Here is a 19,433-nt window from a genome sequence, read left to right as displayed (position 1 = left end):
AACACAGCAAAAAATCGAGCTCATGGAGGCGGGTTTTCAGCTGTTCCCTAAACAAAATGTGTACTAGTTAAAATAAAATGGATTTAACATTTAAATCGAGTTTTTTGCCACGATGATGTCAGGGATGTTCGACTTGTTAGTTTTGATTATTCCCTGGGTATTGTTTGTCTCATTTTTTCTAACGATGAATAGTTACAAAAATTAAAATCACAAAAGTACTAAAGTCAGAGGAAAATCAATTCGGAAAGTCCATAATCACATGGCAAAATCAAATAACAAAACGTATCAAAAACGAATGGAAAAGTACTGTCATATTCCTGACTTGGTACAGGCATTTTCAAATGGGGTAATTATTATGGTTAATGATCATCCAATATACATGTATAAGGATATCAACAACGGCAAATCGCTTTAACTTTTCTGTAAATGTAAAGGTTCTGTAAATGTTCAATATTAATGATTGAAAAAAAAAGTTTCAACTAAAGTTCACATAAAACTCCAACATGTCCTAGTTTGAATACAAATTGCTTTGTTAACGTCATTAGCTGTCGCACAAAATGGCCGCTGGTGGTAACATCAAAGACTTGTTTATACCGTTAATAATTGCATTCCAAAACATACGTTCACCGACACCTTCTGTAAATATGAGATGTGGAGTTGTGTTAAGAAGAGTTCTAAGTCCACTTGTCATGTGTTTTGAGTCAATTTGGCGATACATTATTAAAACGAGTGCATTCATGCCTTGGTGACGTCTTTTTTCTAGGGCTAAGTTCACTTCCCATTGACACCATTCACTTTTGGCGAAATCATTGGACATAACAACGATAATTTTCCAACTTTTGTTCATAAATTTCTCAATATTATTTATTATTGGTTCTCCAACTTCGAAATCTCGATGGTGAAAACAAATTTTCAATCCATTATCTTCCAATCTTTTTATCAAGTCACCATGAACCCATTGTCGATCGGAATCGCAATAAACGACAAAAGCGTCAAAATCGAAATCGTCGCTGGACGTTAGTTTTAAATAACCCTTTTTAATGCGGTGATGAACACGGACATAATAAAGTAAATTTTTCAAGTTGATGTGACATCTATACAATATTAGCGCTGAGAAAAATACAAATATCAAAACTGAGCAAACAGCAATTATAATAATGGATGTAAAATAACTAATTTCGCATTCTGCATCAGTTGGTCTATAACTCGAAAGTGATGAATGCCTTAAATTTTCCGGATATGCACAGGAGTAATATGTAGGCCAATTTGACATCTTTTTAGTAATGTTGGTTGATCGCAACCTATCTAAAAACCATCTTTGATCACATGTACACCAAAAAGGATTGTTGGAAATTTCAAATTTTTCGAGTTTATTTAACAACATGGTTGGAAATGACGTCCTGTTTATAATGTGAATTTGATTTCCATCCAAATGCAATATTCGTAAATTCGTCATATTTTTAAATGTTGATGGATCCCATCTTGCTATTTTATTGCCAATAAGAAATAACTTTTGCAAATAAGGCATACTTTGAAATAGTCCTTCAGGTATCGTTGCAATTCCCGTAGTTGCAATATTTAATGTTCTTACCTGTTTCAACGGATAAAACATCGCAAGAGTATGTTGCGGTTTATGAGGCAAGTAATTGTTACTCAAATCCAATTTTTCCAAATTGTATGTGTTAACAAAAAGGCCCTGGAAATAATTCAAATCGTTGACGTGATCAAAGCGAAAACCGTTATGGCTTAGTTCTAAACTGCGGAGGGAAGAACTGTTAAAAGTCTTTTGACGAATATTTTTCATTCGTGGAATATGAGTAATAGATAATCTAATCAGATCGGGCAAGAGAGAAAAACTATTTTTCTTCAGCTCTTTCATTCTATTTCCGTCGAGAATTAAACTTTGAAGACTAATTAAACATTTAAATGATGATGACAAAAGAAGTCTTATTGCATTGTCTACAAGTATTAGTTTTTTTAACTCCGGAGCTAAACTTTGGTTTCCTGAATCATCACAAAAATTTGGTATTTCGAAGATATTATTACCGGTCAAGTCAATTGATTCCACCTTGATCAACTCGTCTACCTTGAAATATGCTACAGAGCACTCTACGCAAAAAAACTTTTTCAATCCAATAATTGGTTTGAATATTGAAGCATTTAGTACCTCAAAATGATTTTGATTTAGGGATAATACTGACAACTTAGCTCCACTTAAATTATTGAGCAAATTACCCGGTAGTGAAGTCCAACTGTTACTCTCTAAAATCAGTTCGTTGAAGAATGATACGTTCACACTTCCCAATGATGATTTAAAATTCAAAACATCTAACTGACTTTCAAATGAAACTTCTAATGTCTGCAAGTATCTAAGATCTGAAAAGGCATCGTTTGATATCGCCTGAATAGAATTATTCATCTTAAATGCTAATCGAATGATTTTGTTCGATGAAATATTTCGAAACGTTTGTCTGTTGATATATGGTAAGTAACTTAATCTGATTTCCAAAGCCAATACAGATTCCTTTAAACTAGGAATATAATGTAATTTTCTGCATTTTGCGACACTATTTTGTTTATAGTACTGGCACACGTTGTCACCCTTTCGACAATTGTCATAGCTTTCTGTACGAAAGATAAATACATTACATATTACACACAAGAACATAACAGCAAATCTCCTCATATCCATTACTGACTTGTACAAACACAAAACTGTTGTGCAACGATCACTTTGAAATTCATATCACAGTTATAGTGCTTATATTTCCTTATTGAAATGCATGCTTTTAAGTATCTGTAATTGATTATAATTAACAATATATGTTTGATTCCGGTCACATTTATTGTTTAAATGTTCAATAAAATAAATGAGGTCAAAAGGATATCAAGAGCAATAACACCGATTGTTCGCCTTGTTTATTGTGTTTTCCACTTTATTTCAAAGGCATGTTTATTATCAATATACTATTATTATTCTTCTTCTCCATAGTATTGTCAAAAGATCAGTTTTGTCTAACCTGTTGCTGAATATTCTTTCTACCGGTTAATTGCGATCTGAATATCCTTTTACTAACCTAAACAACCTTTTCTTTTATTGATAGAAACACTCAGCTAGAATGCCGTGACATCAGTCAAACATGATGCTTTAAACGTTTAAAATAGTAACTGCATCATTATAAAATCATACAAATATCCATGAGAGGTTGTGCATTGTATTAGTATTCGTTTATTAATTCCTGTAAACATATTCGGCAACTATCATATTCCATTAATTCTAATGTTGAATTGGTATCGACACTACCACTCGACTTCAGCAATAAAAATATGTCCACCATAAAAGATACATGTTAGCGAAAGATAGGGACAATTAAAACTTATTATTCGAAAATAAACTCACAACCCCCTGACTAAAAAAGAAAAAGACTTACAGACAAACAACAGTAATCAAAACACAACATAGAAATCTAAAAACTGAGGAACACAATGCCACTCAAAAACTGGGCTGATAAAAAGGGGAAGCATATCCTGCTCTACATGTGGCACCCGTCGTATTGCTAATTTTAGTACAAACCGGGTGATCAGTCTAATTCAGACGGTCAAATTCGGAGGGAAAATGGGGACGGGATTGTTGTTACAATTGATTGTCATCTGTAAAACAGATATTCCATAATGGTCAATCAACTCATGATGGCGTCAGTAAAATTTACGAAGGAATGATTTCAGCTTCACCACTGCTTTGTATCAATCACTTGAGTTAAGTTTTTTCTACTTATGTTTTTGTCTGTTCATTTGTTGTACTGTTACACTGATGTCCAATTTTTGTGGAGGGTTGGCGTGTTCGAACATGATAAACCCTGCAACTTTCTTAAATAAAACCAGTGTCCTCATCTTAACATTTTCAATAAGTTCTAGACGAAACTAGTTAACTCGTATTGTCATCCACAATGCTTTTCAATATAAATATGATAGCTAACACTTTAAATTCATTACTTTAAGCAGAGACATATAATATTATATGTCTCTGCTTTAAGTATTTTGGTAATAGTGAACAAAATAATAAAACATGCATGATTCCCAGAAGAACAATTGATCAATATGCTACAGTTTCTCATTCACAGCAAATTTGTTGAATTTGGAGGTAGACTTTTCCAACAAATTGTAGGTATGGGAATGCCTTGTCGACCTTTTCTTGGAGTAACCGAGTTTGTTCAGAAACTTGTCAAAAAAATAAAAAAATAAAGAAGCTGATGATTTAGTTTCATATTACGATGATGATCAAATAAACAATTCAAAATTTTCTGATCGATTCGGATCCATTAATTTATCCTCCAGAACTAGAAATTAAAGATACAACAGGCACGGCATCAGCTGTGTCTTTTTTCGATTTATACCTCTAATTTGACATAAGCGGTCATCCAAAAACCAGAATCTATACAAGATGAGTTAGATTTTAAAATTATACATTTTCCCTACATTAGCAGCAAAAAATTAACTTCATCTGCTTATAGGATACACATTTCCCAACTCATTTAAAATTCAAGAGCTTGTAGCTGCTACTCAGACTTCATGAAACGTCATCAGTATCTGAGCAAAAAGTTGATGAGCCAAAGTTGTGCCAGAAAACGTCTGATCCTTTTTCTAAAAATGTTCATTGGAAGATACCAAGATCTTGTTGATAAATATTCCATATCAACTTCACAAATAAAACAAGCTGTTTTGAAGTTTAGATTCTACATCCTTCCATAGTGCTGCAGTCACTTTTGAATTATTGACTTTCTTTTTTGCTTATATTCTTCGTCTACATGCCATTTTGTGATTCTTAATTGAAACAGTTCTTTGTTGTATAAGCAATACAGATTATTTTACAATATTCACAGCTGTGCCTCAAATTTTTGACAATTTTACATTTTATATCTGTTTGTTTCGCTTACATATATGTTGTCAATATAATGGAATTCAATATCAATGCCACTGTCATACATAGCGAGAGATTTAGCTAGCTATAAAACCAGGTTTACTCCACCATTTTCGACACAAGGAAATGCCTGTACCAAGTCAGGAATATGACAGTTGTTTTCCATTTGGTAGATGTGTTTGAGCTCTTGATTTTGCCATTTTATAGAGGACTTTCTGTTTTGAATTTTTACTTTCAATTTCAGTATTTTTGTTATTTTACTTTTCATTTTGTGCATTTGAAGCTGGTATAAAAAGGGATATGGGAAAGGGTTTACACAATCTTAATAAAACATGTTTGAAGAGAACACTGATTGTCTAATTTATTATATGTTTTAGCTATGTTTTACAGTTTAGCATATACAATGATGAAAAAGAGGTCCCTATTGCTACTATTATTCTTAAACCAAATGTGCAACACAGTATGTGTGTTTGTCATTTTCAAATAAATAAATTATTTTAATCACCCATACATATAATATATCAAAATTACACTACTATATGTGTAATATAAATATATAAATAATTTAAGAGTTATTTTTACAAAACAGTTACAGTAACAGCTAGAAATTGATCTTCAAAATAAGAAATAATTTGGTGCATATCACATTATAAGAAGTCCAATCCGTTTACACTTGGATATAATAATAAATATTTAAGCAATGTTCTCCATCATAAAACTCTGAATATAATTGCACCCTGAGCATATCTATAGAGAATAATACATGGCAAAATCCGTATCATATGTCGTATCATCCCGAGACATCAATATCAGCCCGAGGGCCTTTAGGCCCGAGGGATGATATTGGTCGAGGGTGATACGGCATGTGATACGGATTTTGCCATGTATTATACGCTTTATCATATATTTCAACAGAAGAGTATTATAGTATATGAACTGTTTACTGATCCATAGCACTGGGTTGCCTTCAGTTCTGCTTTTGTCTTGTTTCAAAGCTTTAAAATAACTGCTCAATTATTTATACGAAGCACCTAGGTTACCTTGTACAATCTGTTGTTTTGAAAATATTTTGTTTATTATTGTATATATTTAAGTGTTTTGTAATTTTTATAGTTGCATTGAGTGTGCCAAAAAATATGTTGTAAAAACTTGATGTTCGTGACGTCACATACAATATGAAAACCTGATGTACGTACGTGACGTTACATACCAAACAATGACGTCATTCAAAAAAATTACCTATTTTTCGAAAAAAAATTCTTAAGCAAAAAAAAAACCTAAAAAACTGACTTTGGTTAAAAAAAAAAAAAAAAAAAAAAAGGTATGCGATACGGGTTTTACCATGCGATACGGGGTATGCGATACGGGTTTAGTCATGCGATACGGGGTATGCGATACAGGATAGGTGATACAGACTGGAAAAAAGAACCTTTATTAGATATACAAAATAGCTGTATTTTGTACTAAATATATGATAAAAATAAATATCACAACACCAGCATACTCTAACCTCATGACTAGGACTCAATATAGACAGAATATAATATGTTTCATACATATTCATATTCTATAATTTAATCACAAGCATCAGGCTATATCCTTCAATTTGTTGATATGAATATGTTATCTTCAATTAATATAATTATGATAAAGTAATATTTGTTTGCTGTTTTGTTGAATGAAGTTAAAAATGAAAGCAAACATATTTATCTATCCAATCAAATGAACCAGTGAGTTCTCAATTGTAGTACTGTGGATTCATTTATTTTTCGTGGTTACCAATTTTCGTGGTTTGAGGAAAACTTACATATTCGTGGATATTTAATTTCCTGGTTTTGGCAAAGTCTACACTCATTCCTTTTCAAAATTTGTATTTCGTTGAACATTTGAATTCGTGGTTCTCCTGTCCCCACAAAATCCACAAAATTGGTATCCAACGAATATTAATGAATCCACAGTATTGTGTTATAAAAAAAACAATTAATAGTAAATGTTGATAGATTATTTGAATATATATTTTCTCACATAAACTGTTCCCCAAACAAAAGTAATTTTAAAGTGAATAGTTTAATTGATTTATCAGAAAAGAGTCATTTATTAAGATTACTACAAAATCTTAAAAATTGTTGTCCTCTACATATTTCCTAGAAAAGCCCATTGTGAAAATGAGACAGTACAAATTCTACAGAGTTATCATTCATTAGAGTAAAAGAAGTCTACAACACTATACTACTGGAATATTGTTATCTAAATGTTAATGAATCATTAAGCTAGTGCTCCCATGGGATCCCAGGCTGGTAGAACAACTGGTGTTTGTTTGAGTACGTCTAGCATATCTGATGTTAGATATTTCTTATCTACCACAACTTCATAGACAAACTCAGAGAACCAGTTATCTGACATTGCTATGTAACCTGAAAAGATAAACAAGAATATTATAAACAAACAAAATTAAAAGTTTTGTAACTTTATATATAATAAAAAAAAAGACAGAAATGGTCAAAATAACACTCACTAGACATAAAAGGTAAAATAGAATTTTTTTTCAAAAGACGATACAATAAAACAGAGAAAATGATGGCCCAAAAGACATAGAGAAGAGCTGTTGATAAAAGAATAAAACTGTCCAGTTCACATACAATATCATAAAGGTTTGACTTTGAAGCAGTATACAAATTATTGTAATTGTAAGATGTTATGCATGTTAAAATATTGCATTTTTTAAAGTCAAATGTAGAGGTGTTCATTCAAATATATATAGGAATATGTAGCACTTAACTATCCAAGCATATCTATTGTCATCATGAAAACATTTAAATTTGGTACACCCATTATAAATTCTTGCCTCTAACAGCTTAAGTGCCAGTCTGCCTAAGAATCAGGCAGTGGTGAAAACATGACCAAAAAAACCCACCCAATTTGACATTGATTTCAGTTCATAAAATGTAGTTATGCACAAAAATAACATTTATTTCTGTTATCTGTTCTGGTAATAGAAGATACAATTTGGTTGAAATGCACTAGAAATTAACAAATAAGGGGAGATAACTCTGTAATTTGCTATAATTTGCTATCGTTCTAACCAATTTTCTAACCAAGTTATTTGATATTACCAGACACACATAAACGAAAGACTAATTATTTTTAATTCAGGACGTTGGTTAGTAACAAATAGCATGATTAGCTCAGTGGTTTTTTTCTGATCATGTTTTTGATTTTTACCTAAATTGCCTGATTTTTACAAAGACTGGTACTTAATTGATGACTTATATGATTCTGACTATTATTGACAGATTATTTCTTAGGGTGAACAAGTATTTTTCATTTATTGTAATTCAAAGAAATGTGGCTACAAAGCATTATGATTATAAAAACAAGAAAATGTTCCTAGTTCACAGATGCCTCATCCGCATTATCATTTTCTATAGGCAGTGGACCGTGAAAAATGGGGTATAAATTCTATTTTGGCATTAAAAATAGAAAAATAAGATCATAGGGAACATGTTTACTAAGTTTTAAGTTGATTGGACTTCAACTTTACTAAAAACTACCTTGACCAAAAACTTTAACCTGAAGCAGGACAGATGGTAGAATGGATGAACGAACGAATGAACAGACGCACAGACCAGAAAACATAATGCCCATGAATGGGGCATAAAAATATGACAACACACTGTACCTTTGTCTCCATCAGTATCACCCCAGGAGTTTTCTACTCTCCACCTGGTAGCTTTACTATCAGAACCCTGCAAAACATAAAGATGACTTAGATTCTAAATTATTTAAAATATTCACTTATTGACCTCAGACTTTAAACCCTTTGTTCTTATATGACAAATTTATATTGGATATTTAGAATAACATTTGCCAGAAGTAGGTCCTACATTTTGTGTTTTAGAGGAAAATTATTTCCAAATTTTGTTACTTTACTTCAAGATTTTTTGCACTCAAAATTCTGAATATTTAAATAAATTCATGAATTTATAAAAATGGTAATACTAAAATAAACATTACCAATGTCTATACTGTGAAAGTACTTTGATTCGTGGGTATCAATTTGTGTGGTTTCGAGCAAAATTAACATGTTCGTGGGTTTTTAAATTCATGGATTTTAGTTTTCTATAAAAAAAAAAATAAAAATTAAAGCATTTAGAAACGAATGTTACGATAGTCTGAATTAGAAAAATTGTAAAGTAAACATATATTGACCTGTGTAAATCGTAGTGATAATACTTATTAACCAATGATAAAGTGATCGACAAATTAAAGACTATCAAAGGTGTTAATTAGGTCATAAACATGTCACCTAGAGAAAACAGTAACATAAACAAATGCTATAAATATATCATGAATTGTCAAATAATTCTTATCAAAATCAAGCCCAGCATATATAGAATAATAGGAGGATATAAAATAAACACTTTATCATACTAGCATTTCAATCAATACCTTAAATCTGCCTTCCATGATCAAAAATATTTTTTAAGAGGATTAAAAGATCAAAAGTTTTACAGTTTAGGTTATTAAAATTTAATGGGTATACATGTAATTCTGGATGAGGATGTAGTTCTGTGACTGCTATTAAAGTTTTTTTTCAAATTTGGCATTATTCAATATATTCTCAAGGTTATATCAGTAGTCAAACCTACTGATGGGGATCTTTCAATGTCTTGATTTGGACAATGGTTGTTTTATTTCGTTGGACACTTAAATTCGTGGATTAAGTTATCAACGAAAACCACGAAAATTGGTACCCCACAAATAAAAGTACTTTCACAGTAATCATACTAAATCTTTTGGGATCAAATTTTCCTAATTTTCTTGCTATTTGGAATTAAAAGTTCTTGACACACACGCCTGGGCCAATTGCATAGTTTTTGAGCAAACACATGAACACCTTATAACTGAAAATGTTTACTAGCTGTAACAGATTTTCAAAGCAAGGTGACTCAAGAAAAAGTATTGCTTTCATCTATCTGCTTTGCATTTTATCAAATGTTTATATTTCAAATGTTAGTTATAGAAAGTTCTTAATTTAGCTAGAAAATGTATCAAACCTCTTCAACTTGTGCAGCTGTAAGGGTCATTGCATGAGTCATCAAAGATTCTCCATAGATCAGTCTGTCTGCTTTAGACATGCCTAGCATGTTGGTACCAAACACTAGGTCTAAATCTAATCTGAAATAAAAAGTTAATTCATTTTTTTTCTTCATAATTGTAGTATAATTTAAGTAATATGTATTCTCTACTTAATTGTATCACATTTTCTTCAAGAATAAGACCACTTATTCAAGGCCTTATGTTTACATGTTAATCATTCTACTTCAAGCATTTATAACTAGTTTTTCAAGGTACTGAAATTAAACTTACACATCTAAATCTAGTAAGCCTGCTTGTCTATAAAAGCATTTGCCTACATCACATCCAAACCACACTGCCTGTAAATAACAATAAAAGAAAATTTAGTTGTAAAATTTACTTTTGAAACTATTACCATGATAACTGTTGAAACATTTATCAAAATTTAAAAACTGATTAACAAAATGCAAATGTAATTCAGCATATATGTACGTAAAATATGCAATTTTGACAACTGTTGTACTTTTCTTGTGCAAATATGTTTTTCGTGTGTCTTCTGATTGTTTGTATCCTCTTTTCTATCTTATTAATGTAAAGGAGTAGGTCCGGTAAGGACCGATATTGGCCTCATATTTTGGTTTCATCTGACGAAAGATTTTGACCACTTTTTAAATACTTAAGTGTCTATTTAATTTGATTCAATTAATTTATGTGAAAGATTTAAACATAAAAACGATCCGATTCAAGCTCAAATATGAAAAATCTACAAAATATGCGAAAAAATGTCACTTTTCAGATAGTTTTTGTCAAAAATGAAAGTGGCTGCATCCGTGTTCATCCCTAATCTTTATATATGTTATGTATTATCATCCAATACAACTTCCATTTTAATATTTTGGACGAACACGAATGCGGCCACTTTCGTTTTACACGGAAACCGTCTAAAACTTACCTAAAATGGTGGAATTGTGAAGATTTCAGTAATTTAGCATGAATTGATGGTGCTAGTACCCAATATATGTGCATTGTATTGTCATAAACAGCCCATATTTATGTAGCAGAACCATTCTACTATCCAATAAATAACTAAAAGTTTACATTTTAACAATTTTGTAAAACTGCTATATTTTGGGGCCAAAAAGAGGTCTTACTGAACCTACTCCTTTCATATCTTCTTTTATCTTATTCACATTCAAATATACCTAACGCCACATATATCAGTCTACTAAATCAATAAGTATTTTTTTCCACTTTATTTCATATTTCATGTATAATTGTAGAAATGTTATAACATATTTCATCATATACATTTAATTTTTAATCCAAACATAAGAAGAACAATAAAAAATCTTAAGGTGCATAAAAATCCTGCATTAACATGATTAAAAAGTTAATACAGTAATAAACTCCAAAGATCAGGGGTTGAAGTCATAAAACTTTGCTCAGTGATCGGAGCAAAAAATTCATGCTCAAAACATGAAATCCAGCATTTTGATTGGTTGAATTTCGAGTACGAGTACAAAAAACTGACTCGAAAGTTTTGTGACCGCAAGGCCTGAATGTACATGATGTATGGGCATAAGCACAAAATTATACAAACAACCTTGATAAATGTTTTATACATTTAAAAAAAAATCAAGACTTTTATTGATATGTACTATCATGATCAGTCTGAGGAGCATGAATTAAGGCCACGTTTTTTTTTATTTGATGGTTTACAGATCCGCCGACCCGATTTTGCCGATTTTCAAAATAAAAATAAAATTTTCTTTTCACGTTTTTTATTCCCGCCATTATGCATTATCCCTGAAAAATAATTAAAATTTTCTTCTAGTATGAAATGAAATGCATTAATCATTAACAAAGTTGATAACACTTTCTGTTGTGCAAAAAATAAAACTTACGTTTCTAAAAATAGACAAATCAATTATAACTGACCTTGAAATGTCTATTGCGCAAATAATTTTGTGTTTAAAACCAATTACAAAATAAGTTTGTTTCCCTTATTTGTCATCAGTCCGTAAGATGCATCATCTCAGGAAAATAGACTAGTCGAAATGTGGACAGGTGGAATACATCAATTAAAGTACTGAATATTAACAAATCATTTGAAATTTTCTTGTTTCATAGATAACAAAAAATATCGATCATTGGGATAAAAACCGGATTGAATGACAACTGATTAACCCGATATTGTCGTTTTTCCAGTGGACGAGTCTATTACATTTTTCGACACGTGTGTTGAAACTTATTTTTGTACAACGTTTTTTTCTTTTTTTTCTTTATCAGTTTTTGTGCTTGAAGATCATTTTTCACCAAGTTTTCAGGAATTGATTGAGAGCTACGCGAATCTGTTTTTCTTGTTTGTGAAATGACGATTTAATTTCGTCTTTGTCCGTGCAACCCCCCCCTTTTAACAGGAAATTATTAAAGATGTCATGCGATGTTCATGATCACTGATCAATAATATTTTATATAACTTAATGTTAAGAAATGATGACAAAACAGCAGATAAGACAAACATTTTGTTAGTAAGGTGAAATATATATTTATTTTGCATATTTTTTCTGTTTTGAAAGATATTTTTTTTCTTTTTTTTTCCGACTGACCGACCCGACTTTTTTATGCGAAAAATCCGTAAACCAACAAATTAAAAAACCATGGCCTAAGGAACAAAAAAAGCTAAACATACAAAAATGAGTGAAAATGCTGACTCTGCCTTTTACCTGGTATTTGCATCTGTATTATTTGCGTCTAAAACCCAAATTTAGAATCTGCTTAAATTCTGAGGAATTATCTTTTATAAGCTTTTGAAGTCTTACATGACAAGAAAAATGTGTATTATGGGGGGAAATATTTTACCCTGTAATGAATTATAGGGAAAAAAGTATAGAGTCTGAATATATGACAAAAAATCCTAAAACTCACCTAAATGCATCTATAATCTATGCATAAATTAGCATGGCAATATTTTATCAATGTCCATACACAGTACCAAAGCAAAGTTAATATAGTTTGATTGCTTATTTAACAAATAAATTACCTCATCATCTTTGAGAGAAGATATTGTGACCTTCTTCAAAACTTCAATTGGTTGATTGATATAAAGAACTGGTCGTCCACCAGTCATATTTCCTAGGTAGTCTACGGTATACAGTTTGCCGTAGGAATGGTTTGGGCGAGGATCGTTTACTATACACACCTGTCAACAAATTATAATGTTAATTCAAAAAGGATATACATTTCAATATTATTTCACCTACTATTTACACAGACAAAAGTTGCTCCATTGAGTTTCAAATGAATCTCAATTGAAATTCACATGAAAAATTTCATCTCAAATCAGCTTATACAGAATTAAAATAACATGACAAAAATTGATATTTTGCATGAATTTGATTAAGTCTTTCCACTTTTTTTTTTCCCCGCCAAATTTTGTTGTTGCAAAAAATATTTGTTTCGCAATATGTTGCTTAGATATTTTTTTATGTTATATTGTACAGTGTATGCGCTTTTAAATTTCACCCTGCTAAGCCAAAACAATTTACTTTGTAAGAGTTATCTCCCTATTCATGTTTATCATCTCCTTCATAACAAAAAAAGATATCGATAAAATTCTTTTTACAAATCGTTCGTTTCATCTTCAGAATGGCCAATTATCTCCCGTTCTGCATACAAATGTATATAGAAACTATATATTTTTGGAATCAGTGTGAAAGAACCTATCATATGAGACCGGAAGTGATATTCATTTCACCAGAAGTAGCATATTATCTCCCTTATATCACTCAAAAAGATAATAATACCCTTATTTATCACATCAGTATGAAGAAACTATCTTCTTATTAAATTTCTTTGATGTGGAAAGACTTTCAATTGTTCTCTGATCAATTGGTTTTTAATTATTCTATTTATTGTATTTGAATGACTTTATTTTGACAAGTCATGTGAGTTTCATAAGAACAATATTATGTGATTTTTGTGCATAATTCATATCAGTTTCACACAAGATTCATGTAAAACTAACATGAACTGTACACACACAGCTGAATTGACAATGCATATTAGAATAAATTCATTACAATAAAATCTGTACCTTATCCTCCATATTATAGATTGGTTTGATGTATTGTCGGTAGAAATCTACTGGTTTGATTGGTCCAATTTTGACATAATTCTTTTCTAGGTCATAGAATTCCCAAGTGAAGGTCTCTGATGGTGTCCCTAAACATGTAGCTGCTATCCTGTATATCTGAAAACATATATAACTTTATATCCTCCGGCCTAACCCCCTACAGATTTTATTCACCCTCTATGGTTCGTAGGGGGTCAGTAGTTAACTGTTTAACGAATTTATTGCATGCTGAACTTTTTCTGCTGCATTTTGTTGAGAAATAAACAATGAGACACAACAACATTAATAGATGACGTCACCATTAACGTGTCATGAACCCAATATGAAATTTACTAACCCCCTAAGGTCTCATAGAGGGTCACCACATGACGGTGCCAAACCAATTACGACGTGATATTTTACCAGCGGTGCGATATAACTTTATATCTTATCATGTAGCAAAGCAAAAAATATTAGTTCATTTTTGTTCTTATTCAATGTCAACGGATTACTATTAGGGATTTCAATCACTTAACTTATTATAGATGTTAGGCCAGAACTTCATTATTAGTTATATGGTAACATTGGTTTGTTACTGACCCCATACGAACCCATAGAGGGTTAGTAAAATCCATAGGGGGTGAGGCCGGAGGCCGAGTCCCCTATGAATTTTATTCACCCTCTATGGATCCGTAGGGGTCAGTAGTTAACCGTATAACGAATTTATCGTATGCTGGACTTTTTCTGCGGCGTTTTGTTGAAAATTAAACAATGAAACACAACAACATCAATAGATGACGTCGCCATAAACGCGTCACGAACCCCATATGAAACTTACTAACCCCATACGGTCTCATAGGGGGTCACCATGTGACGGCGTTTAACCAATCACAACGTGATAATTCATCTGTGGTCCGATAATATACATTATATTCAAGATTAAACATGTTATTTAAAAACAATCTGTTGTCATTTTTGTGTGTTTTCTGAATCAGCTGTCTTATACCTTTTCCATTATTTTGGGAGCTTTTTTTATACCTTACTTGTTTAATAATTGTGTTTTTTTCTCATTTATCATCTCTTTCTTACCTGTTCAATCATTCCATGTTTTTTTATATATCAGCTCTCTCATTCTGTTTTTTGTGATTTTCTTTCATCTGTTGTCATTTTTAGTGGGTTTTTTTTCTGTATCAGCTATCTTATACTTATTCCATTATTTTGGGATTTTGTCTATACCTTATTTGTCCAATAATTGCAGCGTTTTTTCTCATTACGGTGGATTTATTCATTTTTGATGGTATCGATTTTCGTCAGTTTGGGGGAAAAAATCATTTTTGTTGATTTTTGATTTTGTGGTTTATCCATTTTCTGTATACCAATCCTATAGTAAGTTTGTAATCCTTTGGACACTTGAATTCTTGGTTAACCTGTACTCACGTGCATGAAATCTACGAAAATTGGTATCCAACTTATAACAATGAATTGACAGTATCATCTCTGTCTTACCTGTTCCATCATCCTGGTTTTTTCTGCTTGTACCTTAGCTTCTGATGCCCCATCTTTAACCATAGTTTGAAGACAGTTACAGAACTCTCTCATCTATAAATAATACAAAGAAATACTTGCATTTCATAAAAAAAAAGATAAATAAATTAACTGTTGACACATAGATGTGTCTTGCCAGTATATATGTTATTTTGATAGTAAAATTCAAAAGTTGCAATTAAAGTAGCAACATGTTATTTATAAATTATGCAAAATATTCCAAAGAATGAACCATTACTGCAGGTATAGGGCCAAATAATTTCTGTAAAAATTAGATATATATAAGCCAACCCTTATACAATTGCATACCAAATATCATTGACTCATCATAAATCAATGAATTCGTGGTTCACCTATATCTATGAAACCCGTGAAAATTGTTATCTGACGAATAATAATAAATCGGCAGTATTTAATTGAACACAACTTACTTTATTATTGATGAGCCTATTGAACTTGACCGACGCTTCAGCACTTTGAGCATCAGGACAGCAGGTTTTACAGAGTTATCTCCCTGTAGTGTTAGGTACCATCTTTATTGAATACAACTTACTTTATTATTGATGAGCCTATTGAACTTGACAGAAGCTTCAGCACTTTGAGCATCAGGACAGCAGGTTTTAGGTACGATACCATACTTCTCTATTAGATTGATCATCATATCCCACTGGCCTCCATCTTCAGCAGGGTTAAATAATAGGTGGTGAACCAATCGGCCATCAGCTGTCTCACCTTTACGTGCACATTGTACGTAACACTGAAGATTGTAGTTAGCTCTCTCAACCTTTCACAAAAAACACTGATGTTTAGTAATTAACAATATTCAAATAAAAATTGCAAATTCTTTCTTTAATTTCAAATATTACAAATGTATTACAAATGTATTATGTCTGTTGAAAGAATAAAATAAAATAACAAGTATTATCAATGATTTTATATACTGATAAACAGGTGTCCAAATTTTTAGACATGTACCCCATTGTGTATTGGGCAACTAAGCCCACTATGCATTTGTGGTGCAAGAACTTTAAAGTTTTATCCTTATATAAACTACATGCCTGATATGCATTCAAATGTTACATGACACAAACCTAAGTAATCTCTAAGCATGATAAATATCAAATTGGAAGTTCTACAACTATCATTCTGACACTAACATGACTAAACTTATGAATAACAACTTCACGGAAGACAGCAGGTTTTTTTTTAAAATGGACTCAATCCAAGCCCCTTAATTCAAATCTCTTGATACTTAATTCAGACATTTAAAATGTTCAGAATACACATATAAATAAAAAGGTTTTGTCTTTCAAAATCAGGACAAATTCTTTCAATAAATTGAACATGACTTTATGTATCTTTACATTTTTGGCTCAGTATTTTTCAGATTGTAGTTATTTAAATGTATTTGCAATATAAGAAAATCTATTAAGGGAAATACATCTACAAGTTTTACAACATAAATTACCTTGTCCCAGAAGAAGAGGTAATTCTGACTAAACTCAAGATTTTCAACTTTAAACTGGCTCATGCATTTGCTTCTTATAACATTTAAACAAGCAAATATCCAACATCTCCCTGAGCTCTTCTGGTTTGTCATTGGCTTACCCTCAGATACCTGCAAAAGAGATATAATTGTGGAACAAGCAATTTAAAGAAGGTCAAGGTTCATACACAAAAGTTTTCTTTTTATAATCCTATTATTAATTAAATGCAATTCAAATGAAATTTTAGTTTAATTCCAACAGAACTAAATTGTTTTACCACTGTATTCCATTTGGTATATCATTTAGCTAGCAAAATGCAATAACCTTGGCTTAAATAAATGGGGAATGGGTCCATGAGATGATGTCCTACTTGCATATACTTTTATAAAGGGACATAACTCAAGAACCTTAAAAGTGACGCTACCAATATTCAAACTAGGTCTGAGTTTAAACATGTTAAAGGTAAGCATTGTGTATAAGTTTCATAACATTTGATTGAGGCAATTAAAGTTAGAGAACTAATGAAAAATTCAGCAGTTTTCCATTCGAAAAGGGCATAACTCTTGAATGGTTATGTGAGTTATGCGTGTTGAAGACTGTACTTTAACCTAAAATGAATTACTTTTACAAATTGTGACTTTGATTAAGTGTTGTCTCATCATGCTCATTGGCACTCATACCACATCTTCTAATATATCTATTTAGATACTTTTATACATACCTTACAGTTGAATACATGAGGGGTGGTATGTATAACATCTGGATTTTTACACACATCCCATAAATCTTGTTTAGAACATACATTCCTGGCAAGTCTATTTTTCGGATCAGACAGAAATGACTGCTTGTACTGCTTTACATCCTCATTTTGAATACCTGAAGATTAGCAAATTACACAATGAATTGAGAGCTATTAAAAGCATTCATAAAACAATGTTAGAAAAATATAATTTAAAACTAATCTGATAAATTACATGTACATGATGTACAGTACACAGAATAAAAGATGTTTTTGTTAATAACCAGTCAATGCAGTACTTGTAAGGGAAGTGTTGCATGGTTGTAAAGCGGATTGATAGTGTAACCATTCCAAATCACTAGCTTTCATCCAGTTGCCCATTATATTATTCTCTTTTTTATATTTATTACTTTTATACATTTAAGTTATCAAGAATTTATCAATCTATTTATTTAACCCTATCCACATCCAGATATAAAACTGACTTGGCTTAAATCCATTGTCCAGTGGCAAATAGTTAATGTTTGGTTTTGAATCAACATGATCAAAGACCGCTATATATCATGTATAACATTGTATAAAGATGGAGGAAATAATGAATAATACATTTCAAAGTACATGTAGTACATGTTGAATTTACATATTTCTCATGTTTGTTTCATCTATGAATTTAGATGAATGTTATTCACTTTCCATGTGTAGCCAATGTCAAACAACAGATTAGTTCAAATAATTATGTCTTTTGGCATGGCTTTTTTTTTTTTTTTTCTGGGACACCTTCCTCAAATAAAGTCAAAATAGAAAAATACCCACATTAGACAATTATTTTTACAAGGACAATTCAATCCCCACCCAACAGCACTTGGCAACACAAAGGGAGTGCTAGGACACCGGAAAGTCTGTTATAATGGCGGTTAGAGCTTATTCAAATATTTGTGCTTCTCACTGAAATCGCTGTAACTTGTAAGGGTATTTTTTTGTTATGTTTATGCTATATTCAGTACAGCAGTATACAATACAATCCAATACAATAAAAGGAGTATAGGTCCCTCATTTACACTTTTGCTGTTTTGTTAGTCCAAATAATTATGACGTCTTGAAAGCCTATTATAATTTTTTTCTTTGACGCCTTACGCCAAAGAAAAAAATTATAATAGCCTTTCAAGACCATGAAGACGTCATAATTATTTGGATTACTGTTTTGTGTATATAATTTTTAGCATTTTTGCTGAATTTGCTCTGAACAGCATATTTCAGTTCGAAAACTTTATTTTATTGAAACGAAATGATCGAATCAATGTTTTTTTTATATGTATTATTTTAATTTCGAGTGTATTACCTGGTAAGCTACTCATTTTGCACTTTTTGCAATATGTCCTGTCACTTAGTAGACGCTTCTGCCACTCTGGTACTTGGACAGACTGTAATTTTCAGTCGCCCAAACACCACAAAGCAAAAAGAGAACGAAACGCAAATGTCTTACTAACAATTAAAAGAATATTAAATGTATGAAAACGATAATCAGATTTGAAATGCTTGTAATAATTTTCT

General features: G+C 31.3%; 2 protein-coding genes across 2 annotated transcripts; both read right to left on the bottom strand.

The window, feature by feature from the left end:
* Positions 1-325: 325 nt before the first annotated feature.
* Positions 326-2,735, bottom strand: LOC134728197 (toll-like receptor 13). The gene has a single exon (XM_063592704.1). It carries the CDS (start codon positions 2,690-2,692, stop codon positions 542-544), a length of 2,151 nt encoding a protein of 716 aa, XP_063448774.1. The 5' UTR covers positions 2,693-2,735; the 3' UTR covers positions 326-541.
* A 3,667-nt stretch (positions 2,736-6,402) lies between these two features.
* On the bottom strand, positions 6,403-19,348 carry LOC134728196 (bleomycin hydrolase-like). Its single transcript, XM_063592703.1, has 11 exons — positions 19,222-19,348; positions 17,865-18,019; positions 17,125-17,274; positions 16,210-16,440; positions 15,618-15,710; positions 14,094-14,249; positions 13,041-13,199; positions 10,289-10,356; positions 9,976-10,096; positions 8,598-8,664; positions 6,403-7,332 (listed from the first exon to the last, which is right to left on the bottom strand). The coding sequence occupies exons 1-11, from the start codon at positions 19,235-19,237 to the stop codon at positions 7,184-7,186; spliced, it is 1,365 nt and encodes a 454-aa protein (XP_063448773.1). The 5' UTR covers positions 19,238-19,348; the 3' UTR covers positions 6,403-7,183.
* Positions 19,349-19,433: the final 85 nt, after the last annotated feature.

The sequence above is a fragment of the Mytilus trossulus genome, chromosome 8 (assembly GCF_036588685.1).
Source record: "Mytilus trossulus isolate FHL-02 chromosome 8, PNRI_Mtr1.1.1.hap1, whole genome shotgun sequence".
NCBI lineage: Eukaryota > Metazoa > Mollusca > Bivalvia > Mytilida > Mytilidae > Mytilus > Mytilus trossulus.
The sequence above is the reverse complement of the archived record's forward strand: the minus strand, read 5'-3'. Positions and strand labels throughout refer to the sequence as shown.

Excerpts from the sequence above, each read along its gene's own strand:
- LOC134728196 (XM_063592703.1), bottom strand. Across the intron at positions 17,275-17,864 it reads CTCATGTATTCAACTGTAAG|GTATCTGAGGGTAAGCCAAT; the intron begins GTATGTATAAAA and ends TCTCTTTTGCAG. Across the intron at positions 13,200-14,093 it reads TCTATAATATGGAGGATAAG|GTGTGTATAGTAAACGATCC; the intron begins GTACAGATTTTA and ends ATTTGTTGACAG.
- LOC134728197 (XM_063592704.1), bottom strand. The coding sequence starts at position 2,692 with ATGGATATGAGGAGATTTGCTGTTATGTTCTTGTGTGTAATATGTAAT.